Source organism: Dermacentor silvarum, chromosome 2 (assembly GCF_013339745.2).
Source record: "Dermacentor silvarum isolate Dsil-2018 chromosome 2, BIME_Dsil_1.4, whole genome shotgun sequence".
Taxonomy (NCBI): Eukaryota; Metazoa; Arthropoda; class Arachnida; order Ixodida; family Ixodidae; genus Dermacentor; species Dermacentor silvarum.
Genome location: NC_051155.1, coordinates 126232955 through 126260681, shown reverse-complemented (window position 1 = coordinate 126260681; position 27727 = coordinate 126232955). Strand labels below are relative to the sequence as shown.

The 27727-nt window shown below is 46.8% G+C and overlaps 1 protein-coding gene across 1 annotated transcript in view; it reads left to right on the top strand.

Moving 5' to 3' along the window:
* LOC125943522 (uncharacterized) overlaps positions 1-27727 on the top strand; it is a 1494167-nt gene that overhangs the window by 445186 nt on the left and 1021254 nt on the right. Inside the window, exon 4 of the mRNA XM_049662881.1 lies at positions 26196-26264. Within this exon, the coding sequence (XP_049518838.1) occupies positions 26196-26264 (69 nt within the window). The remainder of the gene's footprint in view (positions 1-26195; positions 26265-27727) is intronic.

The window sequence follows — 27727 nt, the reverse complement described above, 5'->3', positions numbered from 1 at the left end:
CCTATCTGCGAGGAACGGCGTATAGTAGCTGTCTTGACCTCAGCTTTGTTTCGCGCTCCTTTAACAGAAGAGTTAAATGGTTCTCGGACTTGGAAACGCGGGGAAGTGACCACATCCCAACTTATCTCACGATTGAGGGGCTGACTAGCTCCAAGTGCTCCGGTGCCGTCCAATCCATCGACTGGCCGAAATTTAAATCAATCCTGGAAGACCGCTGTCGAGACGAGATGCCATCCAGCCTAGGGGACGAAATAAAAGGTGCCTTACAGGTTGCCACACATTCGACTTTGAAAAGCTCCAAACGCACCGAATTTGACATTGAGCTAGAGAAACTTCGCGCACTTCGACGCCGTGCGGAACGAAGATATAGGCGCACAAAGTCCATTCATGATTTGAGATTGGCCAGACGCACACAGAAGAAAATACAGCGTCAAATGAATAAGCTGGCTTCACAACGATGGGCGTCTTTCTGCGAGTCTCTGGATCCCCGAAAGCCTTTGTCTCTTATATGGAGAACTGTTCGGGGCCTCCGTGCAACCCCTGGACAGCGCCACCCATTTAATTCCCTCGCCCTTTATCTACAATGCAGCGAGATTGAAGTCGCAGAATCCTTCCGTAGGAGGATTGCCGGTGTAGCAAGTTCCACTGGAACGCAGACTCCTGACCACTCACCATCCTCACGTGATCCCCGTATGGAGTGCCCTTTTTCTCTGGACGAACTTGAAGCTGCGCTCGCTTTATGCAGGCGTTCCTCAGCCTCAGGACCAGATGGCATTACATACCGCGCTTTGTGTAACCTTGGTGAACGAGCTCGAATGGCACTCTTGCTCCTGTACAACGACTCGTGGCAGACAGGCACCGTTCCCTAGGAATGGAAATCAAGTCGCCTGATTCCGCTCCTCAAAGCTGGCAAGTCGCCTTTAGACATTTCGTCATACCGTCCGATCGCGCTTGCAAGTTGTGTAGGCAAAGTAATGGAACGGATGGTTCTAACGCGACTGGAGTGGTACCTAGAGCACTATGAAATTTACCCAGACACGTTAACAGGATTCAGGCGCGGCCGTTCGTCTATAGACAACCTTGTCGATTTGGTAACGTATGTCGAATTCCAGAAGGCCTGTAAACGCTTGTCTGCTGCCTTGTTTCTAGACGTTAAAGGAGCTTACGACAACGTCACCCATGAAGCCATCCTTAAAGCGCTAGAAGTAATAGGACTTGGTGGCAAGACATACCTATGGGTTCGCAGCTACCTACAGATGCGATCATTCTACGTGCTCACCGGGGATGGCCCGACACCCCAGTATTACAGTAGCCGTGGAGTCCCTCAAGGCGGAGTACTAAGCCCGACGCTTTTTAATCTGACCCTTATTGGACTAATCGAGAACCTGCCAAGCACCGTTCGACTCTCTATCTACGCCGACGACATTTGTATCTGGACGTCGGGGGTGACACAGCTTCAGCTTCGCGCTCGGCTTCAGAAGGCGGCTTCATCGACATCATGCTACCTTCGTAAACAAGGACTGGAGGTGACGTGGGAAAAGTGCGCAGTGGTGGCATTTACGCGGAAGCCAATGTCTGCATACGGCATATCAATCAACCGACAAGTGATATCGTTCAGCAAGAGTCACAGGTTCTTGGGAGTTGTGATTGACAGAGATCTGTCCTGGACTCCTCACGTCAACCACGTGAAAAAGCGCCTGATGGCTATTTGTCATCTGTTCAAGTTCCTTGCAGGAAAGAACTGGGGGGTATCCACACAACCCATGTTACAGCTATACAGGGTGTTGTTTGTTGGGTTCCTCCGGTACAGCCTACCTGTTATATCCAACACCTGCATAACTAATTTGCGTACAATTCAGAGCATTCAGGCGCAAGCTCTTAGGATATGCCTTGGAGTGCCACGCAGTGCGTCAACGGCTGAAACTATCGCCATTGCTCAAGATTATTCTATCACAACGCACATCGCCATCGAGACAATGCGTGCACATGTCAGGCACATTGCCCGGACTCCTTGCCACCACCTCGACGCACTCACCGTGGAAAGACCCCGCACGTCATATAGCACAACTGTCGGTGCATATCGTGCCTCGATTACATCGGGGTACGCACCTCCGGTCAGGCTGGTGTCTCCTCCATGGTGTTTGTGCCGCCCTGAAGTCCGACTTAGAATTCCAGGACTGCAGAAAAAGTCAGATTTATCACCGTCTGCACTAAAGCAATTGAGCTTACTTCTGTTGTACGAGAGATACAGCAGTCACGTGCACGTCTATACGGACGGATCAACTACATCGACCAGTTCTGGCGGTGCTGTGTTTATACCGACGAGAGGATTAAAAATGCGATTCAAGACCTCACATGTCACGACGTCCACGGCTGCAGAGCTCACGGCTCTGCGCAGTGCACTTCAATTTATAGACGCAGAGAGTCCTGGCACATGGGCCGTGTTTTCCGACTCGAGACCGGCTTTACAAAGTATGCAGGCAGTTCTCCGACGTGGAGCTCACGAACAACTAACGTATGAAGTTGTCAAACTTCACCACGATGTCAAACAGAAAGGCCACGAAATTATTTTCCAATGGCTACCTGGCCATTGCGGGATCAGTGGAAACGATCTCGCTGACAAAGCTGCCCGAGAGTCACATCAAGAACAACACAGCGTTCCCATTCCTCTTTCCAGGACAGACGCTGGAAGGCAGCTTCGTCACCTGGCACGCAAGCTCTCTCTATCAGAGTGGAACACCCCAAACATAAGTCGCACGAGGCTACACGAATTGAACCCTTCGCTCCAACTCCGACCTCCACCCGGGATTCACCGACGTGAGGCATCGCTTCTATACCGGCTGTGGTTGGGAGTGGCTTTCACGAAGGCGTACTGTGCTTTGATTGGAATGACCGAAAGTGCCACGTGCGACGACTGCGGCAGCGAAGAGAACATAGAACATGTATTGTGTCACTGCGTTCGATTTCAGTCGGAAAGACAAACTTTATCGAACGCATTGCGACGACTTGACGATCGACCATTGTCTGTGCAGGTGCTCCTTGAACACCGTCCCCATCGCTCGTCAGCCCACAAAGCTGTGAAGGCACTGTTGTCTTACTTGAGGACGACTGGCCTATGTGAACGCCTTTGAATTGCTCAGGCCCTCCGCGTGCGTGCGCGAACTCACCGTGTCCTTCCTCCCCCCCCCTCCTCTCTCTATCTCATCTTTCTATTCCCTCTTTCCCGTCCCCCAGAGTAGGGGAGCCAACCAGACGCATTTCTGGTTAACATCCCTGCCTTCTCTTTCTCTCCTCCTCCTCCTCCTCCTTTTCTTAATAAAGCCGGTGGGCCGGCAATATCTGTGTCTCTCTAAAGACTAAAAGGGCAAGAGAGGACGAAGCGGCATCGGCCTCCACGCGCACCTTGCCGTGGCTACCGATCTTGAGATAACGGCAGACGACGAGCGAGTACAAAGTACGTCCACCGCAAGTACGAAGTGCGACAGTGCGCCCGTGCCTATGCCGAAGTTCGTGATCATGCGGGAGCCTCACGCAAGACCTTCACGCTACCTTAAAACATCCTCATTCTCAAGTGCAACATTTTAAATTCTGAACGGCTTTACGCTTTGCAGATGCAATAGTTGCCTTCGAATGCCGAATGAATTTCGGACATTTTGTAATAGAGTAAGAAATTTGCCGAATTTCTTACTCCATTCCGAAACAACGCACCACCAGACGCTCTTAAAACCAAATATGCGCATAAAGTACAATTTACCTTTGAAAGAGGGGTCCTTCTCCAATTCCTTCTTATATGCACGGCTGTATTTCGCCCACTTGCCCATGCTTAGTTTTGAGAACGGTTTTCTTACTGAACCACGTGTGAAGCGGCAGCAGATGGCGCCGAAACCAAAACAAAAAGAGAGCTTAGTCTGGAAAGACGTGTAAACCCGCCAGCGATGACTTAACGCCATCCACTCAGCGCCGACATTGCCTAAAAACACGGCCTTCGAGATTGATTACATAACTTTTTCGCAGCAATGAGTTTTGGGTTTTCATAAACCGGCGTTCCCAAATTTTGTCAGTGCTGACGTCCTTAATACAAAAATAGCCCAAATATAGCCGTGTAGCCAACTCGGAATATTCGACGCCAAGCCGCGTAAAAAGTAGCCCAATTTGGCAATTAATAGCCCAATGTGGCAACCCTACCAAAGAGTCAACAGCGCAAACGCGCATTCACACTAAAATGCGCATACAAATACATTCTTTCATAGACATGAATTGCAATATTTGTTAACAAATCTTGTAATATAATGGTATTTCTTAACAATTTCTGCGGTTTGCAAAAGCACGAAAGTTTTCTGCTTAGCTTCCTTGAGGAACTATTTTCTTTATCGGGGTAACGCAGTGCGCCGGCCGGCCACGTACGGAGCGCGCGGGAAATAGAGCAAACTTCAAACGTCGCAAATGTCGCGCCCTGTGTGCGCGCACAGTTTTCATCGTTTGTATTAAAAAGAAATATTTATTTTAATACGTGAAGCAACCGGCGCGAAGTGAACTATTGACCAGCAACGTACACAATTGTCGCTGTTCGTGCTTGTTAGTTTGACATCATGACAAATGGTAGACAGCATGCCGTCCCATTCATTAAACATTTGTACCTGTGCTTCGGCGCTACGAGTATAACAGCGTAGATTGTGCGTGGTGGCCAAGCAGTTTCCCAGCACACTGAGCAGCACCCGGTCTGTCTTACAGAACAGACCTTGGCCTTCATGTAAAATATGGACACCACGTCGCAGAGATCACCCAAACTTCTTGTTTCATTCTATTGTGCGCTAAGGGCAAACAACTAAACGAAATGCGCTCTTTAAAAAAAAACATATTTATTTATTATGCTTACATACTATACTTTTCCCACAATCTTGCCCATATTTAACATGGAGGCAATGCCGTTTTCTTACAGACAGGGCACTGGCCACTTACAAAAGACGCCGATGGGAATCCAGGAGGTGTCCAATCATCGGTCATTGGTTACTGCTTGTAGGGACGTTTGTCTTGTGCTCCAATTTTGTGTCTATATATATGTATACATACAGGGTGTTCATTTTAAAGTTTTACGGAATTTTTAGAAATCGCCTGTGGCAGGTAGCATAATTCTTATCATTGAGCTGTGTTATTAGATGGGGCGGACAATAGTAGCACGAGCAATCGAAACATAGATTCAAGTATTTAGCAAAAATCACTAATTACTTCATATTTTGTTACTTTACGACCCATATTGCAATTTACGAATAGTAGCCGGTGAGCTTGTCAGCTGCATCCACTTGGAATGAATTTCCAGAATGACACCAGTTTGGAGATATGCGCCATCAAACTCGCCGTAAAAATGCACTGTTGTTACACTTACTTTGTTACCAAAATGTTGTTTCATACATTGAAGCACAAAAGTAACTAGAACGCCCATGTATTTCGTCCCACACTTTGGGCAATAATATCTCGAAACTGGTGTTATCCTGGAAATTAATTTCAGGTGGATACGCCTTGCAAACTCACCGGCTACAATTCATAAATTGCAATATGTGTCGTGAAGTAATTAACGAAGAAGTTAAATAGTTAATTTTTGTTAATTATTAGAATATGAGTTTCAATTTCGTGTGTTAATAATATCCGTCTCTTCGAATAACCAAGCTCAGCGATAAGAGTTATGCTACCTGCTACAAGCGATTAAAAAAATTTTTCGTAAAGCCTAATTTTGAACACCCAGTATATACAGGGTGTCCCTGCTTTCTAGCACCGACACTTAAATATATGCAAATGCCGCGTAGCTGAACAGAACCAAGGTAATGTTGTTTGCCGTCGCTTACAGATACTGAAATTATTTTTTGGATTAGATAAATAATTACATAATTAGTATTAAATATTTATTTATCAGTTTCTCAGATATTATATTTAGATGAAAAGTGTCTATCAGAAAATTATAGAGCATCATGAAAAACTCCCGATAAAGCTTTCTGTTGCCCAATACGTACTACATAAAAGTGTTTTTCCGACCGTGAAAGGAGCCCGCGGATACACGCATAGTGCCTCGAGCAGCTAGTTGCGCGGCAATTTTGCGTGTATTCGCGGGCTTCTTTCACGCTCAGAAATAAAAGGAAAAAAAAAAACACTTTTATGTTGCACGTATTAAACAATAGAAAGCTGTATCGGGAGTTTTTAGTGGCACGAGCATCGAGTGACATTTTTTTTTTTTTTTGCACAGCCCTTCCGGTTCACCTCCTGAGATGATCGAGAGGCGAAAATAAATCGAAAAAAATAGTACAGTCCAAAATTAACGAATTTCATTATATGATATCAGAGCATAAGTTTAGTTATAAGTTGAGTTACGGAAGTGTCTCGAATAATTAGAAAAAATTAGCTGAGACGACCGGGGACGCAATCCAAGTAAATCAGAAAAATAGAAAAAATGGTTCAGTACAGAATTCATGACTTTCATTACAGATATGATATCAAAGCATAAGTTTTGTTACAAGCTGACTTGCTGAAGTGTCTGGGATAATTATAACTAATTAGCTGAGACGAGATTAAAAATAAATCAGGAAAAAAAGTAGTACAGTGCAAAATTCATGGGTTTCTTTATAGACATGATATCAAAGCATAAGCTTAGTTCAAGTTGAGAGACTGAAGTGTCTGGAATAATTATAATTGATCAGAAATCACTTATTACCGCTGACCAAAGCACAGAACACCAACGCCGGGATGCGAGTGCCAATAAGAAACACCTAAGTCAAAGTTTAAGGTTGCCTACTCTTTTAAGCATGAAATCCTTTTTGCTCCCGTTGTCGGCGACCTTCAATTGACCTTGAGCCAAAAGCCAAAGCCGTTATCCGGGCACTCAAAACGAGAACATTCCAGCAAGTTGACAATGAAATTTAGTCACCCGTAGGCACGAGTACAACTGTGCAATAAACGTAGAGTGCAATATAACGAACCGTACATGCAATAAATCGTACTTGATATAAACAAAACATATGAGCAAACAAAATAGTAAATGGTGTCTGCTTGACACTGGCTTTGTCACACATCAAAAACCACTATGGCAAGTTGCGAGTACAAAACGAGATCAACCGAGCAACCAGTCAAACTTGAAAAAATGCGGTCTCTGGTACCAACCCTATACTACATACGCTAGTTACTCTCCAAGCAAACTACAAAAAAAAAAAAGATTGCTTCCGAGTTCCTCCCAATGTTTCTTGACAATATCACTCAAGCTGAAACTTGTAGTACGCTAAAGTTTTATTTGTCATTTCCAATAGCGACGTTCAAAAGGCAGATACAGGGGCAGATAAAGTGGGCCGATCCTGGTGATGGTGCAGGAAGGGTCCAAGCTCAATGGCACCCCTTCTAGGTGGGCCGATCCTGGCGGCAGTGCAGAAAGGGTCCAAGCTCAATGGCACATCCTCCTGTGGCTACGGGGACCTGTAAGGCTTCCTTGAACGGCCCTTGTCATACGTGGGACCTAAAGAGACAAAATCAACAGCCCTTCCTCTGTCGAGAAAATGGGGGTCAGAGAAGTTTGTCGTCTGATTCTAGCATGCTGATTCTAGTGTGACGGCTGGCGAAGCCCAGGCGAAACGTCAGCGAAGAGCCGCCGGCCCTGAATTTATGGCAAACGAAGCGGAACGCCTGCTACAGCGTCGTCTTGCCGCAAGCTCCTCTAGTTACGACTCGAGAGATAGGCCTTTGGTTCAAGTTATGTGACACTCTATATATTTAGTGCTGATTAACTGAGCAATTAAACATCCAATGCCAACATCCAAAATCTATGTGTAAAACACACACACGTCTACATGTGTGTGTTTCAGATATATATTCAATGTCAATATTGCTCAACAATTCTCAATAATACTCAATATTTTTCAACAATATGTGAACAACAATTAGTTAATGACTTTACTGTTGTGAAGCGCTCAACAACTTTATTGTTGGGGTATTGTTGTGCAAGTTCAATTACTATTGAGGCATTATTGAAAGGATATTGTGTCAAGAATTCCGCAACAATATGCCAAAAACATTTCAATAGTCATTTTTAAAAGGCCAGTCAGTCATTCTGCACTTCGCCTCCCTATAACGATCAGCGCCATCTCGTTTTGCAACCTCTTCCAAAAGTGCACAACTGTTTCATGTCATTAAGATCAATGTGAGGACGGCTGAAGAAACGAGCTTTCATTGCCAATATCAGGCTTACATTGTTGTCGAAGATCTCGACCAAGGCATTGCCATCGATGATGTCTATCTCCTTCAGGAACGAGTGGAAGAGTAGCACATGTTCACGTTTGAAGTTCAGCACGTCGGACACAGGGTAACGAAGCACTGCAGGTTGTGTCCTTGGTCAGCCGTTGTCGTTTTGCGACTTGACGTGTTCGTTGGACGTAAGTGCTTTTAGCTCTAGTGGACGATATTCGTACTTTTGAGCTCTCGTCTTGCACAAAACTTATGTGCTGCTCTTATGAAACATCTCCCGTTCCCTTAAGGCCTGACCCTTCCTGATGCGAATTGGCTGCTCAGGCCAGGAGGTGTGGACATGCGAAGGCCGAGTACATACCGGGCTACCTCCTGAGCCAATTACATGTCGACTGCTTTAAACATGTTGACACTGAGTTGTGGGAGAGCATGGGTGTGCGTTACGCTCGAGTGTGGAGATTCGTCCACGACTGCTATCATTTCTGTGTGCAGATTAGACATGCACCGGTATGCTGTGTTGACATGCTCGACCACATATGCCGCACACACCGACACATCGAGCAATACCTATAGGTCCATGTCCGAGTTCAGCACTGCTTCTATCCACGGTGTGAAGTAATTTTACTGAACTTGATAGCAATCGTACTTCAGCACCAGAGTCGGGCACGAAAATTCGGCGCGAAAAATCTCAACGCACCGGCGATGTTGTTATGTCTCCACAAATTCTCGATCGACTCATATATTGTCTTCCCCAAAGCCTCGCGGATCTTAGTGTATCGATCTTTGTACTTTCCTTGAGCCTTCTTCTCTTCTTCAGTGTGGTCAGGTGGGAGTGGAACGATGACTGGGGTAACTTCCATCGCCCAGAACGGCGCGTAGAAGCGGCATTTCGTTCTGGAGTTCTTGAAGCACGTTTAGGTGTGCCGCTGCGTCTAATAGCGGGGACTTAAGGCTTTCGGCATCGATGGAGATTAGATGTTCAACCATGTAGATTGTTTCTGGCATTTAAGGACCAGGCTCTTCATCGGGCATGTCTTTAAGCAAAAGCAGCAGACGATCTTGAGCACTGCCCTAGTGCTGAAACTCAACGCGTTTGAAGCACTCCTTGGCCACATCGGGATTGCAGAATCTGCATTATCACCCACACTATGCGATCGAAGTACACTGAGCACACCACCGGGCCATCGCACACGAGCATTGGCGTCTCCAACTGGCGAAGCTGTCCAAACGGCACTTGTGGATGGTTCGGATTGACGTGTAGACGCAGTAAAAGTATCGTCAATCCACCCCAGTGGATTTCAGAGGAGGACAAAGTAAAGTACGCTGTTGGCTTACTGAGTTGGCGCATCATAGCCAACACGCCTTGCTTTCGTTGGTGCCAGTACTGAGCGGTGTTGGTACACCATTCATGACCGCAATGTCGTGACCGACCGCATGCCCAACGAGTTCTCGGTCTCCAACTGCACAAAGGTGCACAAAGGTGCCATAGCATAAACACTAGGCTTGCAGTCTGGTTTGATCTTTCGAGACTCGCCGAAGTAGATCTGGGCAAACGCCAACTCCTCCGCGTGCTCGCCGTAAACAATGCTCACTGGCGTTTTCCCCTTGCCCGGCACCATCACGAGTGCTTTGCGGTCATCTACGACCACCGTCTGTTGGCCGAGTGATATCGCCAAAGCTGCTTCCATGGGATTATCTAGATCTTCAGCATGGTCGACCAGTTCAGCGTCGTCACTCGGCTGCGCAAGGATGTCACAAAACCGGTCCGCATTCGTACGGCTAATCCGATTGCCATAGTAACGATACAGTGTAGACGTTTCTAGAAACGTAAGACAGGGTAGCAACTCGGTCTACTTAACTATATCACGAATGTACACACTCGTGCATATCATCCGGCGCTCCATGCGAGCACACAAAACTTGATCTTCCTCTACATCTCGTGCGAGCATCTGGACAGTTGTGTACACATTTATGAGGACATTCACAATCAGTCCCTTCATGCCGAACTGGCGCCTATCACTGTACAGCAGCTTCCGGATCTGCGTAAAGGGGTTCCGCGGTGTGGCAAGGCGCTCACTCATGAGGTCAACGTTCGTTAAATGGGCTGGCGTTTTGGTAGACATACGCCTTCTTGGTGGCAAAGTTCGGGACCAGGTCTCGCCGGGTAGTCTGTATACACGTGTGGCACACCTCTAACCGAGAAACGTCCGTCTTAAAGGCATCAGCAACGACGCTGGTATGTTCCTGTGGAAGATGCTTCAGGTCATTCTCACGCCCAAAGTCGGTCGCATACAGAGCAAGAGTAACCAAATGGATTCTGCGTGAAGCGTTCCTCAAAGAAAACGTATTCGTCGCACATACCTGCTGGCTCAACCTATCCTGGGTTCGTTGTTCCACCTAGACTCGTCACCTGAGACGCTTGGCTTCTGTTTCCCCGGTCAAATTTCTGGAACTTCTTACCGTTCATGGCGCTCGTTTTAGGCCTCAAGCACTATAAATTCCGGATATTCTTCACGTTGCTGATGCATCATTTGAGCCTCTCTTGGCCGATAATCAGGGTATTCTTGCCTACGCGGCCGTTTAGCTTCAGCCTCCTTAGCACGCTGTTGCGCATTGCCGCCGCCCCCTTGCACTAAATTGCTGGTCCACAGCCCGTCGTTGCCGCATCGCTGCAACCTTACGAACCCGCAACTCTGCACTATCATGCCGCTTTCTCAGCATGGCTTCAGCATGCCTGGCGTTAGTGTCAGGCACTCGCTTTCGGGATTCGGCGTCTGGTGCTGTTAATTAGGGATCTTGCTTTTGCTGGCATTCGGCTTCCCGCTGCCTAGCACGCTGTTCGGCATCCTATACATTTACGTCGCATTTCCTCTGTAATGGCAGCACGTCCTCTTCCACGACCTCTCCGGGGCTTTCTACTTACTGTCAGGCTCTGTTTACCGAAGATGTTGAAGCTCTCATAAAGAATACATGTGCAAGTATCGAACACATGACGTGAATCACACGACACAAAGTAAAGTCACAGTACTACCTGACAATCTGACAGTCTACTCCGAAGGGTTAGGCTCATACTTTAAGGTTTCTCTACAATTACAGCACAAACTGCAACGCGCATTTAATCACACATTATGTGTTTCTCCTAACTGTTTCAGTTGCTTACAACATTTTAATTAGTTCAGACCTTGAATATTCATCCATAATAGAAATTACCCTGACAAATTGTTTGTGATCTTTACGAAACAAAGCATTATTCTTCAAATAAAATTAATTTAAATGCTCGGGTTTTATTTGCCAAATCCCCGACCTGATTATGACGCACACCATAGTGAGGGACTCCGGATTAATTTTGAAGACATCTGGTTCTTTGATGTGCACTCAATGCGCAGTACATTGATGCTTTTGCAGTTTGCCCCCATTATAATGTGGCCGTGGTGGCCGGCAGCACATCCCGCGACTTCGTGTTTAGAAGCGCACCGCCATAGCCGCTAAGCCTCCACGATGGGTACCACTTTCTTATTTCCTTTTAGATAAGGCAAGGCCCTGTCTGCTCTAAAGGAGGCTCTCTGTACAAAATTTTGCTAACAGGCACTCTCTTTATTCTTTCATAAGCGGTATTACACAATGCCCTCTAATAATGGTTCTGCTGCTTACCGCCCACTAATATCTGCCAGAAGGAATAACTCTTGCAAAATGCTTTCTTTCTGCTGTGTGCATGAGCATATTGTTGACATTCATACATCTGTAGAACCAGCTACCTGATACAGTACTGACTACGCCTGATTATGGCTATTTGTGCAGTGCTGTTGAACAATACATATTGACGCAAAGAATCTTTTCCACATTCGAGGTATCGGAAATATGCTTGTTTTACAATTGTACTCTTTAATTTCGGTTGGCGTTAGTATTGCTTGTTAGCGTTTGCATATGCACACCCCCCTTATGCAATAGTCTTTAGAAGTTTAAGGGTTTATTAAATGACCATGAAATAAACCGCGCAAGCGATTTTTGTACCTACATCTCCCATGGAAATGCCCCGCAGGGGCGTTTGCGCCAGTAGGCGTTTCGTGGGTTGCGACTGCACGGACCCGAGCACACAAGGGTTGTGCGCGGCGTAGCCGTGTCTGGGGAAAGGGGGATCCTGGGGGTTGTGCCAATGCCGGATGTTTGGACCTTTAAGCCCCCCCCCCCCCCCCCCCGGCGGGGGAAACACAGCTCCTCGGCCTCTGCTTCACATAGACGGTACCTCCAGACTGACACACCTGGCGGAAATCGGCAGTCGCCTTTTCCTGTACCTCCTATCCACACTTTTTCTTTCTCTTTCAGTGTTTCTTCTTTCCTGTCTTCTATTGTCTTCTCCTCACTTCCAAATTTCCAGGCGGCAAGGGTTAACCTTGTGCGGCTAGCCAGTTTTGGTAATGCTGTATTTGATTATAGCAGTGATGTACAACTGGCGCTAGCAGGACTTCCATAACAGGAACTCCTGTCATGTCCCCGCGTTGGGCTCGTTTGTGGGTGGTTGGCATCGCTGCCGAAAATCCCAGCTACACTCATGGACAGCGCTTTCCCTAAACTCCCTGATCGCCCTCAGAAACGAGGGCGCACCGAATATGTATTTCAATTTTTTGGCAACAGCGGAAAAACAAAACAAGGCTTCGGGATTTCTTCGCGACTCTCCAACTGGCGAAAACCTCATCAATTTCAAAGAGGCAAAATCCCAAAGCAAAAGAGCACGTCGACATGCTACGAGAGATAGTCGGGAGCAGTATCTTTGCAGTATAAATTCCTATACGGACAAGAGAATAGTGTGGAACAGAGTAAACACATTAAAAGGACGTCACACAAAATCACTCCCCTTGGTAAACACAGAAGGTGATAGCCTGGAAGATCAGGCTGACTTCCTGGGTGAACATTTTAAACACATCTCCAGTGCGTCAAACTACACAGAACACTTCTTGAAGTTCAAAAGACGCGCAGAGCAACAGCCCCTCGAACGCAAATGTGCACCAAATGAGACATACCATCGACCTTTTTCTCTTGCTTTACTTAAGGCATCTCTAAACTGTTGCAACAACTCCGCACCAGGTGGCGATCGTGTCGTGTACGAAATGTTCAAGCACCTGCCCCCTGAAAGCCTAAAAACACTAATAAGTCTTTTCAATGCCATGTACGCAGCTGGTTACATTCCATCTTCGTGGAAGGAAAGTGTGATCATCCCTATACATAAACAAGGCAAGGACCATCATTACCCAGTAGTTATAGGCCAATAGCATTTACAAGCTGTATTTGCAAGTTATTCGAAAAAATGATAAACCGGCGCTTGATCTGTGTGCTTGAAAGCGGCAAAATCCTAGACCCCTTCCAATGTGGTTTCAGGGAAGGTATGTCCACTACAGACCACCTTGTTCGCATTCAGTCTTATATTAGAGATGCTTTTACACATAAACAGTTCTGTCTCTCAGTATTTATGGACCTAGCAAAGGCTTATCATACGACATGGTGCTACGGCATCCTACGATATCTTTCGGCGATGGGTGTCCGTGGCAAAATGTTGAACACAATGGAAAGTTATCTCTCTAGTCGCACGTTCCGCGTAAGAGTGGGTACTGCTCTTTCTAGGCCTTTGACCCAAGAGACCGGTGTACCGCAAGGGGGCGTGCTTAGTTGCACGCTAGTTATTGTAAAAAATTAACTGCCTGCATACAGTCATTCCACGCACAATGTTTTATTCCGTTTATTTCGACGACGTGCAAATAGCCTTCAAGTCATGCAATATTGCCATCTGCGAACGACAAGTGCAGCTTGGGATAAACAAATTGTCCAAATGGGCAGATGAAAATGGTTTTAAAGTAAACGCCCAGAAGAGCACTTACGTACTCTTCACATACAAGAGAGGCGTAACGCCTGTCCCAAATATTGAAATCAAAGGAGATGCGCTCTCTGTGAGCAGTGAGAACAAGATTTTAGGAATCATTTTAGATTCTATACTCACATTGATTCCCCCATCTTAAGCATTTGAGGGCAAAATGCTTGAAGACAATGAAACTTTTAAAACTTCTGACGCGCACAACATGGGGTAGTGATCAAAAGTGTTAGCTTAACTTGTATAACAGTCTTGTCCGCTCACGCCTTAATTACGGAGCTATAATATATAATTCAGAAACGCCAAGTTCATTAAAAATCCTAGACCCTGTCCACCATTTGGGTATCCGCCTCGCAACCGGTGCTTTCAGGACAAGTCCAATTCAGAGCCTCTACGTAGAATCGAATCAGTGGTCGCTTCATCTGCAGCGGTCATACAGCAGCTTCACATATTTTCTGAAAGTACAAGCGAACATTGAACACCCTTCTTATTGAAAAATAAACGATGTGTCCGCTGCCACACTCTTCCATAACCCACCTGCAGCGAGAAAGCAGTTCTCTTTGCGTGTAAGAAACCTCAGTGAGGAAATGAGTGTTCCAGTTCTTGAACATTGTCCTATGGCTCCAGCGAAACTGTTACCACCGTCGCAGTGGCAACTCATAGATTGCGATACATCATTTGTAGAGGTCACTAAACAGGCGCCAGAAACACACATTCAAATGCATTTCTTAGAACTCCAGTCCAAGTACTCGTGTACAAAGTTTTACGCAGACGCTTCCAAGTCACATGCCGGGGTGTCTTATGCAGCCGTCGGCCCATCCTTCTCGGAATCCGGGGTACTCCACCCGGCAACGAGTATCTTTACGGCTGAGGCCCATGCACTATTGTCGGCTCTTAATCATATAATGAAATCAAAACTTCAAAAAGCAATTATATATACAGACTCCCTAAGCGTCATGAAAGCCCTGATGTCACTCAGCAAACACAAAAATCCTCCACTCTTTGAGCTCTATTCCACTCTATGCAGAGCGTATATATAAAACCAGCATGTCATTATATGCTGGATGCCTGGCCATATAGGCATCGAGGGCAATGTGCTAGCAGACCAGTTGGCCACATCAACTACATCGCAAGCTATTAATCCAGCCGCTGCTATTCCCTCCACAGATCTGAAGCTTTTTTTTGCGAAGGAAACTGCGAGGCCACTGGCAGCGCCTGTGGGACGATGAAACAAATAATAAGCTTCACTTGATAAAGCCAGAGATCGGTTTCTGGCCCTCCGCAACGAAAACATAGAACTGATGTCCTATTCTGTCGGCTCATAATAGGACATACATATGGCACCCACTGGCAAGGGAACAAGAATTCAGTATCGCCAGTCAGCCTCTAGAGTCTGTAAAGGAGAACGTTTATCTAGGTCAAAAACTCACAGGGGACCCTGATCACGAGAAAGAAATTTACAGAAAAATAAAATTGGATTGGAGTGCCTACGGCAGGCATTGCCAAATCCTGACTGCTACCACTGTCGTTGAAAAGAAAAGTGTACAATCATTGCATTCTACCGGTGCTAACATATGAGGCAGAAACTTGGAGGTTAACAACGAAGCTCGACAACAAGTTAAGGACCGCACAAAGAGTGATGGAACGAAAAATCTTAGGACTAACGTTAAGGACAGGAAGAGAGCGGTGTGGATGAGAGAACAAACGGGCATAGCCGATATTCTAGTTGACATTAAGCGGAAGAAATGGAGCTGGGCAGGCCATGTAATGCGTAGAATGGATAACCGGTGGGCCATTAGGGTTACACAATGGATACCAAGAAAAGGGAAGTGCAGTCGAGGTCGGCAGAAAACCAGATGGGGTGATGAAGTTAGGAAATTTGCAAGCGCAAGTTCGAATACGCTAGCGCAAGACAGGGGTAATTGGAGATCGCAGGGAGAGGCCTTCGTCCTGCAGTTTACATAAAATATAGGCTGATGATGATGATGATGATGATGATGGAACCCACAGTTTTTTGCTGACTGGCGATTAACCACCAACCTGTGGTAGATGTGGTGAGAGGCTGACCGTCCTCCATGGCCTCCTGGAGTGTCTGTCGGGAAGCCGAAACGGAGAGAAGGAAACATTTCACTGTAGCATACCACTATCATATTCCTCTTCATCCTATGATTTTTAATGGTGAAGAACCGCTTATTAACGCCAAAGCAGTCCTCGGTTTCTTGAACGATATTGCGCTACATATTATTAGCCCAATAAGTTCGCTGTGATAGTTTATTACTTTTTTATAGCACATGCCTCCAGTCCCTTGTGTTTCTAGGGCTCTGTATAGGCACTTGTGCTTCTGGCCAATTCTTGCATCTGTTATATTTTGTAAATCGTATAATTCTTCCTCAATGCATTCTTCATTTTCATAGTACACCTCATTAGTCGTCGCTATGATCCTAATTCATGTATAGTTTACGCACTTAGCAGCGACTATTTTAGGCCCCTTTAAAGCCACGCCTCATCTACTTCTCAGAATTCATCGCTCCACTGCAAATTCACAAACACTGGCATGGCGCTCTTTGGCCATACTTGGCCCTTGCGCCATTAAACTCCATAGATCATCATCATCATCATCATCATCATCCTCATCATCACCATCCTATGGAAATGTTACTGCCACGGCTAGCAATTCAACCCCTCACCTTGTGTTAGCAATAGAATGCCATAGCCACAATTGCAGGTGAACAAATTGAAGAACTTCGTTGTCGACCGATTTGATTTTTTTTCTTGCCTATATGTAGGTAAAAATTGCAATAAGTGAGTGTGGCATTGCAAAAAGGCTGTTTGTGGCCCTTATTGAATTACGTGAATTTTGTGTAGACTTGAAACGTAGACATTTTTTTTAAAGCCCAGGGTGAAAGGTTCTTGCAAGTAGCATGGTATTTCATTACTTATAAAGGTAGCATTGGCAGATGATATCGTTTTGCCGTTTACACACTAATAAATCTGACCACAAGCTTATTACAAACTGTTATTAGAAACATGTTAGGCGTGGATATTTCTGCCCACTTGATTAGCTGTGGACGCACAAGAACCGTTCCTACATAAGAGCAGGCTGTTTGCCTGCTATTCGCATTATTGCACGTGTTTTACATGACGGTGCGGGAAGGTGCGTTGTCAATGTGTCACTATAGCAATCCAATAATGCTATGTAACTGTATAGGTAATTACTGTTGAAAGCAAGGGTTAATACAGGTAAGGAGATACGAAGTCCGCTAGAGATTTAAGGTTTATTGATTTCAGTGCAGGAAAAAAGAAGATTCTCCATCAGAGAAGGGAAAAAAATTGGGCAGAGGCACCTAAGACTGCTTATGTGTGGGAATGCGAGAGCATTATAGTTTAGGGACATGTTTTTCTTTCGCGCGTTCCTTGTCCGCGGAAGCTCTCGCCTGCGATCTTACTGCGCCTCAGTAAGGCCGAATGAAATCGCGCCAGGCGGCTCAACTCGCTCGCTTGTCCGCAAGCAGTTCATAACTCGAAGGACCGCTCAGCGCCGTTCAATGGGACATTATTGCGTTTTTATTTTATGCACTAGTTTTATACACTCATGACGTGGCACCACCTCCTCCCCATTGGCTTTGCCGCCACATATCCAACGACGCGCGCGCTAGGTCAAATGTTTAGAACGCCAGATGGCTGTGACGTGGCGTGTGCAATGACGCACGCAAGCGTCACGACAGACCTCCCAGACGGCGCGCGCTATTCTGGCAGCATCTCGTCGCCTCACTGCGCGCCTTGCGCGGCACTACGCTTTTCTTCTCCCGCTGTCGCCCTACCCTCCTTCCCCACTTTCGTCATCGCACTCTCTTTGCTCTTGCCGCTCGTTTCATCTCCCGCTGCACTCGTTCGCTCGATTACGCCGGGAACCCCGACGCCCGACGCCGGAGGCGGGCGCATAAGAGCTGCGCTATAAAATGTTCCATGCTGGTTTCCCGCGTTAACAATGTATGATTGGACAATCTGACCGGTAAACTTTTCATTGCATTAAAAAAGGTCGCAGTTTCATCCGAAAGGCGAAGCATCAATTGCGATAGCAAATTAGTAGAGAGCTATACGGAGTAAGTATAGTAGTTTTATCAGCTGTATAAACTTGGACATGCAGCAGTACCAGCAACGCGCAGAAATGTTGTCGACGCCGTCTGCGTTTTGTCCCCGTTCTCACCGAACGTGCGCGGCGTTGGTGACTGTTGCCGGTGCCTCTGGGGGCGGCTCGGAGGTTTTCGACGAGATCAGAACGGGACACTCGTCGAGCAGCATCGGAAGTCTTTACCACATTCTCGCCTCGCAACGTTTTTATATAAAAAACCATTTGGTGCCGCAGCTAAACGTCGCCTCCCCTCCCTCCACCCCCTCCCCCCACAGCCTTTCGCGCGACGGAAGAAGTCGCGTATGCTCTCCGCCGTGCGTTCGCTCCCCGTGAAAGCGCGCGTCCCTCGCGCACATACAGCATACGGCACGCGGCGACAATTTCATCGCCGTAGAACTCTTTACGGAACCTCACGGCGACGGAGACGGCGATGACGACGGAAAAAATCCGCTTGGAGTGTCCATATAATTGCTGTCGAATAAAAAAAAATACGGCAGATCCCACACCCTGTGGGAATGGAGGTTATACGACGCAGTATGTGGGGAGCCTACCAAGTTAAGGAACGAAAATTAGAGCACCAAGACGTAGGCGGCTTTTTCATAACCTACAAGACACATATGTCATATATTCATGTCATGACCTATCATTTATGCTCGTCATGCACTTGTCATACTGTGCCAATTTTGGTACATGCGAAGTTAACGAAACGACCATGAGAGCACCAAGACATAGGCGGTTGTGCAACGGCCTTCATGACTCGTGTGTCATGACATTCATCTCATGACATTCGAGTCAATTCCTTGTCATTCCTTTTAATAGAAGACCTTTACGGACCATCATGAAGTCATGTGGCAACGTCAAAATTAGTCGACGAAGTTGTCGCGACGTCAGTGTGGCGTTTTATTTCCTAACCCAATCGCTACTAAGCCTCTAATGTTTTCCGCCTCTCGATAGAAATGCAAGTGGTAAGTAGTGCCCAGTTGCTGTTGATCACCAGGAATGCTTTTTGTGGCACCACACTGGACCAACGAACGCTGGAAATCCCCAGTGGGCACCCCGTTGTGGTGGAGTTAATGACAGTAAATAGACCACTTAATTCATCGAAGGAGGTGAAGCGGGCTCACACCGCAGTAGAGGCGGTGAGCTGGAGTTTACTGAGAGGGAAGTTGAGTGGACAATGATCCAGCCACTGCTGCAAAGGCTTTGCCTCGAGACCACAGCGAGCTCAAGACAAAGGCGGATAGCGGGCAGCGCGCTTCCGACACTTTCGGTGAAAGCGCCGCACGTTTGAGAGCTGTTAAGTTGGTTAGACGCCGTCACAAAGAAAACGATACACATGACGTGCGTGCCTCGCTTCGGTGTCGTGATGCGGAGGCTGACCATAGCAGAATGTTAGAAACACATTAACATTCTGGCAGCAGGTGTCTTACTAAGGATGTCGACGTTAATGCGGTTAGCATTCAATCGATGTTAAATAAATTAAATTCTACGCTTTTACGCGCCAAAACCACAACATCAATATCAGGCATGCCGTAGTGAGGGTCTCCGGAGTTTTAACCACCTGGGGTTCGTTAACGCGCACCCAATGTGCAGTACACAGACATTTCTGCGTTTCACCCACATAGAAATGTCGCCGCCACTGCCGGGATTCGATCCCACGCCCTCGGGCTTAGTAGTGCAATGTCGTCCCTACTACGCCACCACGGCGGGTCATTGAAGCAATTTTCAGATGCACCGTGACATCAATGCTGAATTGAGTACGCAGCCGGAATCTCCTCTCGCTCTTTCACGATGATTATGAAACGGGGCAATGACAAATAGTCACCTAGCCTGCTTGATTTTGTTAGGTATGCCATCGATGTTTTTCATTCTAGCGTTTTTGAAAACATCTCCTGAACCTTATTCTTCCACAACAGTTCTCTATCTACCTTATACCGCAACCTATGCCTGTAACGGATCCGATAGTAGCAATCTCTTCCCTGCATTTTTACAGGGGCGCTGTATATGTCTACCCTTTCATAGAATTTCTAATGTACTCACTTCAAAACTCCCACCCCCTCTATGAAGAGGCAAAGCAAACCCATAAGACATGTGCTAACACCTGGCGTAGCAAGAGGAAAGCTAGGAAACGAGCTGCGAGTTAGCAGAGAGGATCGTGCCCGAGAGGCTGCCCGTAAGCGGCGCGCTCGACAGGAAGACGGGCGTCGCAGGTACCACGCAAGTAAATTGGACGAGCATAAGGGTGCGTCTGCGAAATTTCGGAGGGACTTTCTGGGCAGACGAGCATGCTGCTCACGAAGCTCAAATTCGGGACCGCAGACGTGAGCTTGAGCGAGAGTGGCGGGGGGAACGAACGAGCTAGGAGGCGCCGAGGAGGCTGCCTGCAAGCGGCGGGCCCCCACCCTCCGATTGGGGCGCAACGACGGAGGTGGCACGCTCGGAAGGCTGATACTTAAAGTCGTGCGGATACGAGATTCCACGCAGACTTCGTCCACAAAACCTTTGGCTTTAGTTGTTGCGTGTGTGTGACCGATTGTGGTGATTCCGAACATTCTTGACGTGACCAAATTTGCCAGCGCGATTTCCGTGTTGGTGCGTGAAGTGATCTTTGTGTAATTCTTTTACAGCTCCGCTGGTACCCACATTCACTGAGCGGAAGGCTGTGATTGTTTTCCACCAATACTCTAAATGTGTCTTGCTTATCTGGGCTGCTGACCGACTGATGCTTCCGTCCACTTTAAATCCAAGGGCTTCTGGAAGGTTTACGTTATCTACGGGCCTCACTGGGTGAACTCTTTCGCATTACATTAGGTTGGGCGGACACGTCCCCGGAGTTTCGCAGCAGCGTGCCCAATCCTCGTCGTGTTGCAAATATTTGCTCCGGTGTGTTTGTAGTTTTCGGCAACCAGCTCGAGCTTTCTGCTGCACACGCTGCTCCATCTGGCGGCACCGCCGTTAGGATCGCGCGTAGGGCGAGTTTTAGTTGTACTGTGCATTACAGAAATTTGAACGATCACTTATGGCACTGTAGAACAGCACATACCTATTTGCAAATAACTAGCTACCCAAGTTGGCGACAATGAGGTCCATTGAAGAGCTACTAAGACCGAGTCGCCCATATGCAGTGCTCCAAGTTGCTGTCAGAGAGATTCGCAGAAAAGCGGTACATTCCCAGAGCCACACATGCAGTGCCACATCGCCAGTGACCCTCGTTGGTGCAAAAGAGGTTCGTTGAAGAGCGACACATACGTACTGAATGCCACATACTCAACAACCCAAGTTATTCCGACGGTTGTTTTCGAGCCCTGTTCGTCATCGCAGCAGCCTGAAGCGCTAACCATTCGATCATAGACTACCCGGTACCCAGGTTGGAAGGAAAACGGTTAGATATACACAGTCTGTCCCCGAAAGGTGCATGTAGTACCGAAATAACGCTAATCGCATTAAAACAACGCCACAAAAACTTGACAAGGGCGGATGTGTGGGCTAGTATGAAGAAATCTCAAGGATCATTCATGGCATAAAATGTGAAAGAAACACGACCAAACAGGAGACAGGTGGTGGTAAACTTCCAACTGTTTTATTTCGTGACCCTGTAAGTTTATTTACTTATAGCAAACAACAACGCACACACACAACTTGTTGTACACGTGCCAGCGAGCAATAAAACTTTTAATTCTTATATTGGTAAAGCTACAGACGGCGAGCTTGAGCACACCTGCCCACATTGAAGTCTTAATTTTTTGATCGTTGCTTGTTTTATTTTGAAGTGCACACCTGTTGGAGCTACGAACCACGAGCGAACACGGCTCTTTTAGCATGCAGTTCTCTCCATTCTAAGCTTACAAAGGGAGCCATCGCTATTCTGTGTTTCGAGAATGTTTTAAATCACTCTTGCCATCAGACAGTGATTTCCAGTTTTGATGCCCAGAGGAACCGCCTGTCTGATATTGGTTAACCACTGTTGGTAGAAGTGTTCGATTCTGAACGTATCCTTAAATATTCTCGAAAGTGCAAGAAGCAAGTCGCAAGTTCGGTGCTTTCAGTAAAAAAAGAATATGGGTGTGATCTCCTACATTCACAGTGTTTCCGACAATTTAAAGGAGATCGCTCAGCGCACGCGTGTTCGCCTGGTTTTTCGGCTGCCAATATGCTTGGGAAGCTTTGTAGGCTCACGTATCCAGAGAAGGTAGCAAGTACTTGTTGCGGAATACTCGCAGTTTCCCCTGAAACGAAGCATCGATTGCGATAGAAACTTAGTACAAAGTAAGGATACTAAATAAGGATAGTAGCGTTACTGGCCGTATAAAACTTTAAACAAACATTCGCTTTCTAACTAAATTGGCAGGCATGGTGTCACGTGCGCACAAGCAATCATGAACATATCTCACTCAATGACCCCGCACACTCACTGTCAAAACGCTGGACTGAGAAAGCGCGGCCATCTGCCTCTTGATTCCACGCCAACTAAGCGGCGAGAACAGCCCACACGAATCTCTCAGCACTCGGCGCACTCTGGGCTCGGCCCACTCTGCGCACTCTGGGCCGCTATTTTGTAGCAATGCGTTACGCTTTATCCTATACCAGTCTTATCATCCAGCGCTCATGGCGGGCCGATCCCATTGGTAACGTGAGCGGACTGTCCCTCTGACCACTGACCAAGCGCGAAAAGCAAGAAAAGGCATTAGGATCGGAAAGGCATCGCTACAAAATGCCGGCCCTGTTCCCATCGCAGATCGCTTTCAAGACAGGGCCTGTGCGCTCGCGGGCCGTGCCATTACGTAGCCGCCACCCCACTCCTTCTCACGGTGTCTTGCGCGTGAAGGAAGACAGCGTGCTTCCTGCCCGCTTTCCCACTTGCGCGCACGAGATTGAACCACCATCGTCGGCTCACCCTCGCACGCTCTCACTCGCACATGCAGTATAACGCGTGCAGCGAGATGTTATCTCTCTTGGACTTTATACGGAACATCACGACAACGCCGATGGCGATCATAGAAATACGCCGGAATATCGCAATAAAATGTTATGAAGTCAAATTTCCAGATGGTGCACGATGTGTTGCCCATAGGATCATTTGTCTTGTGACAAATATTACGTGGGACAAGCAGGGTGTAGTTCTAATGAATGTTTTGGGAGCATAGCAAATAATATCGTAGGAGGCGGTGTTCTTGCTTCTCACTGATACAGGTCTGGCTGCACACCTGACTTCAACAGATGTGTGGCCAAAAAAGTTACCATAATCAGCTGACAGGTGAAAAAAAAAAAAGAAGCTGAAGTCATAGCAAGATTTGGACAAATGTACGTACGTGAGTAACGTCACCGTCTGCAGGTTTATCGTGGAAAGAACGGACGTTTCTTGGCTTGGCGGCACGTGGACAATCTCTTATGTGTTTGATGTTGTTTCCACTGAGCATATGTGTCACCGCGGTCATACAGTCGTCGTCACGTTATCGCATTCATACAATTGCCGTCAACCAGCTGTCCTCATGCCATCGTCGTCACGATATTGTCGTTATAGGATCTTCACTATTTTATAATCGTCATCCCTTAGCCGTCATGCCACTTTCGTTGTGCCATAGACGTCACTGAGTCGTCGTCATGCAATGAACATGCCTTCACTGTAATAGGCGACCGGGGTGACCTGGTGTAATAGCAAAGTGGGCCATACCGGAGACAGCATATGTCAGATATAGCCGAAGCAATCCAAATCTCAGAATCATGACTGCTACGAATGGTAAATACAGGTGTCTTCTGCAATACGGTGTGTCTCTAGACTACTTGAATGCTAATCGCATTAAAGTGGAGAGACAGCGCGAGATAGGTCCTGCCAAGTTTTTGAAGCGAAAGCTTCATTACGCTACCTCGGGCAGCCGTCAGCAACCCAACAGTTTTCAGCTTGAGAGCCAGAGGTCAAACCACAAGAGAGCATTAGGGCGCGTTTGTAGTACGACATTATTTGTGTGTGTGTGTGTGTGTGTGTGTGTGTGTGTGTGTGTGTGTGTGTGTGTGGTGTGTGTGTGTGTGTGTGTGTGTGTGTGTGTGGTGTGTGTGTGTGTGTGTGTGGTGTGTGTGTGTGTGTGTGTGTGTGTGTGTGTGTGTGTGGTGTGTGTGTGTGTGTGTGTGTGTGTGTGTGTGTGTGTGTGTGTGTGTGTGTGTGTGTGTGTGTGTGTGTGTGTGTGTGTGTGTGTGTGTGTGTGTGTGTGTGTGGTGTGTGTGTGTGTGTGTGTGTGTGTGTGTGGTGTGTGTGTGTGTGTGTGTGTGTGTGTTGTGGTGTGTGTGTGTGTGTTGTGTGTGTGTGTGTGTGTGTGTGTGTGTGTGTGTGGTGTGTGTGTGTGTGTGTGTGGTGTGTGTGCGTGTGTGTGTGCTCGTGTGTGTTGTGTGTGTGTGTGTGTGTGTGTGTGTGTGTGTGTGTGGTGTGTGTGTGTGTGTGTGTGTGTGTGCTGCGCGCGCGTGCGTGCGTGCAGGCGGGCGGGCGGGCGGGCGCGCGAGAGTGCGGGCGAGCGTCATCAGACGCCGAGCGCGTCGGAGCGCATTGGCCGCGCGTCCGGTTACGTTGGCGGCGCCAGTACGTGGAACCGTTGGTCGAACTATAGCCGCTGTTGTTTTCGCCAACGTGACCTAACGCGTACGCGCGTTCACGCAACGTCGGACTATATTTAGGCATTTACGGAACCCTGAAAGGAAACATTGCCGCCGTTTCCCGAGAAGAGTTGGGCCCTCCTGCGAGTTGCTACCAAGTCTGACTACTTTACTGATCACCGCAGTGTCTTCATAGGCATAAAAAAAGATGAATAAACACTGTATTCATTTCAAAAATGTCTATATATGAATGCAAAACCACACCTCGGCCACTGCTCGATAATGGGCCTATCCAGGGCAGTGAAGCTTTCGCTATCAACTAGGGTTAACCAAAGCTAAACCACAATAACTTTTTTTTTCACCTAGGAAAAGATACGTTCTTAGCGAATGTTCTAAGCCAATACGGAGATGTTCTTTGTAACACTGGAGGCGTTTACACCTGTTGCCTGGTTCAAACCTTTCTTTCTACAATTATATAAAAAAAGCACTTTTGTTTTCAACGAGGGCTGTTTATGACACGGAAGAAAGGCTAAAAAAGTTACACATACGAATGCCACCTTCGATCGTACTGGAAGTCCAGCAAATCTCTTTAATTGCAGCCATCTGCATAAATGTCAGTAAGGAAATGTAATTCTACATCTCATAGAAATTTGTCGGATCGTCACTGTCGTCTTCGTTATACGCACATGGGAACGTTAGTTTGTTTTTTACCCAATTTTGCTACCCAATCACACCATTTTATGACACATTTCCTGTCTGCGGTGCTGGTATATGTAAAGCTTCATCATATACGTGGGTTTAGCAAGACGTGGTGATTACGGTTACAATCCAGCGACGCCACTATGTACAGAAGACTAGTAGTTATGAACGTCGCGCTTCAAGCGGCGTGACGTCAGACGTGCGAAGCAGTAGTGAAAACATGCAGGAAATGTAACGAAAATACAGATGTCATGAATATAGAGGTCATGAATACAGATGACAGAATACAGGTACTGATGTTATAATTACAGTGCAATGTCGCGGTATTTAAAATAGTGACAGTTGGACGAGAAAGTATGTGAGGATCGACAGGAGATATACTTAGAATTCAGTATGTTTGAACACCGCGAGCAAAGTCTACTTTTCGCACATAATTTTATTGACACTAAGTTAATACATCCCGGCAAAGTTACGCTGCATATGAGACAGAAAATGGTCTGATTAGCCTAGGAACCTGCTTGCGAATAGAAGGAAAAGGGCACCCGGCGTATACAGCTATTGATTATTAGCATGTGCTCATTACGTCTGCTCATCGGCTAAGTAACAACGAATATTGCCGGCTATGCTACCATATCCTCACTTTTATGCAGACATCGCAATGACAAAAGAACATTATAACCTATTTCATACATTCATTCATTTCAGGTACACCGACACAGTCTACAAGGTCTCTCTTATTCAGTGCGAAGTGGTACAACAAGACTCCTCCTAATGGCAAGTGTAGAGTGTATACACTTCAAAAAGTCCTGTCATATGTCAAGATATTTAAAAGGACACTATATTTGGCAAGGAGCAACTTCTGGCATGTTTTTTTCACGCGGACACAGTAAAGGACGCTTGTGTGTGTCTTTTCCGGCATGTGAAGATGTTTCCCCCGCTAAACCACTATATCATAGAGAGTACATTTATTTTAATGCTTGCACAAAATAAATGTAATTTAAAACCGGGTTGGGTGTCGTTAAAGGAAAAAGCAATCAATTTGCAGACAAATATAATTGCTGAAAGGATAGCTACTATGGGTCTTATCTGGGAACACATATGTAGGAAGGTTTAGGTGCGGAAAAATTGTCTAACGAATTAACACAGTGATTTATGTCGGTTATGGACTAGACAGTGATCAAAACTTTCCAGTGTCGCCACTTATACCGTGCAATCTATTCACCGGGGCATGCTTCCCAGCTTCGATTCAGTCTGTGTTATGTTAATTCCTTCACCTCCACCATGCCGAACAAAGCCCTTTATTTACTGTCCCCATGCTTTCCACCTTGTCGCTGGATGGTGTTGACAAAGCGGCCGCCTCGCAAGCGTTAACAATTCGCTTCGGGGGAAAGCTATTGACACGTGTACTTGTTTATCTTCCTCGGGTAACCGCGTTTTACCGTCTAACAAACGTTATCACTCAGCGTAGGACGTGCCTGCATGTATTGGAAGCTTCTCGAATGTTATCGATAGTTCTACCCGCTGTCTTGTCACCGAACATTGTGTAATCTTATCGCATGTATGCGCGACGCGAATTGTATAGTACTTTCCGGAGGATATGTGGGCCCCAGCGATTACTCTGGAACTTTCGATGACTCATGTACAATAGCCAACGCGCTTGACCCGCTGATCAGATTTTGACGATCGCGGATTGTGTTCGCTCCTATCGTTGTGTTTTGAGTGTAGCCTGTTTTCTTGCAGGCTCAATGAATAAAGAGTTAGTTTAGTCCTTCGCAGTTTTGCTACTATGTTCTTGACCATCACTACTACGGGACAATATTTGTATATTTGTACTGCTTCACCGAAGGCGATGTGCTATCGGTGAAAGCGCATCGTCAGCTAATGGTGTCAGTTGCTTACTTATGGAGAGAGAGAGATTTGTTATAGAAAAAAGGAGAGGTGAGCTTGACTGCTAGTTAGCATGCGGGAAAGGAAATGAGCGTGGAAACAGAGAGATGTAAAATGCCTATGCATGTGTATATTATAATTTAACTGAATGTATCTGGGGCATTCTGTAGCGAGTGTCGAGAACCGAGGGGTCGCAGCGGAGCGCCAGAACAAGGAGGCCAGCTCGGCAGGCGTTTAGAACCGACTGGCGCGTGCCATGCTTGCGCCGTTAGCACGCGCCGCCCAACTTTATTGTCATCGTCATTCGCAGCCTGCCCCAAAGCGCTGGCCAAGAGCGCCGACCTAAGCGT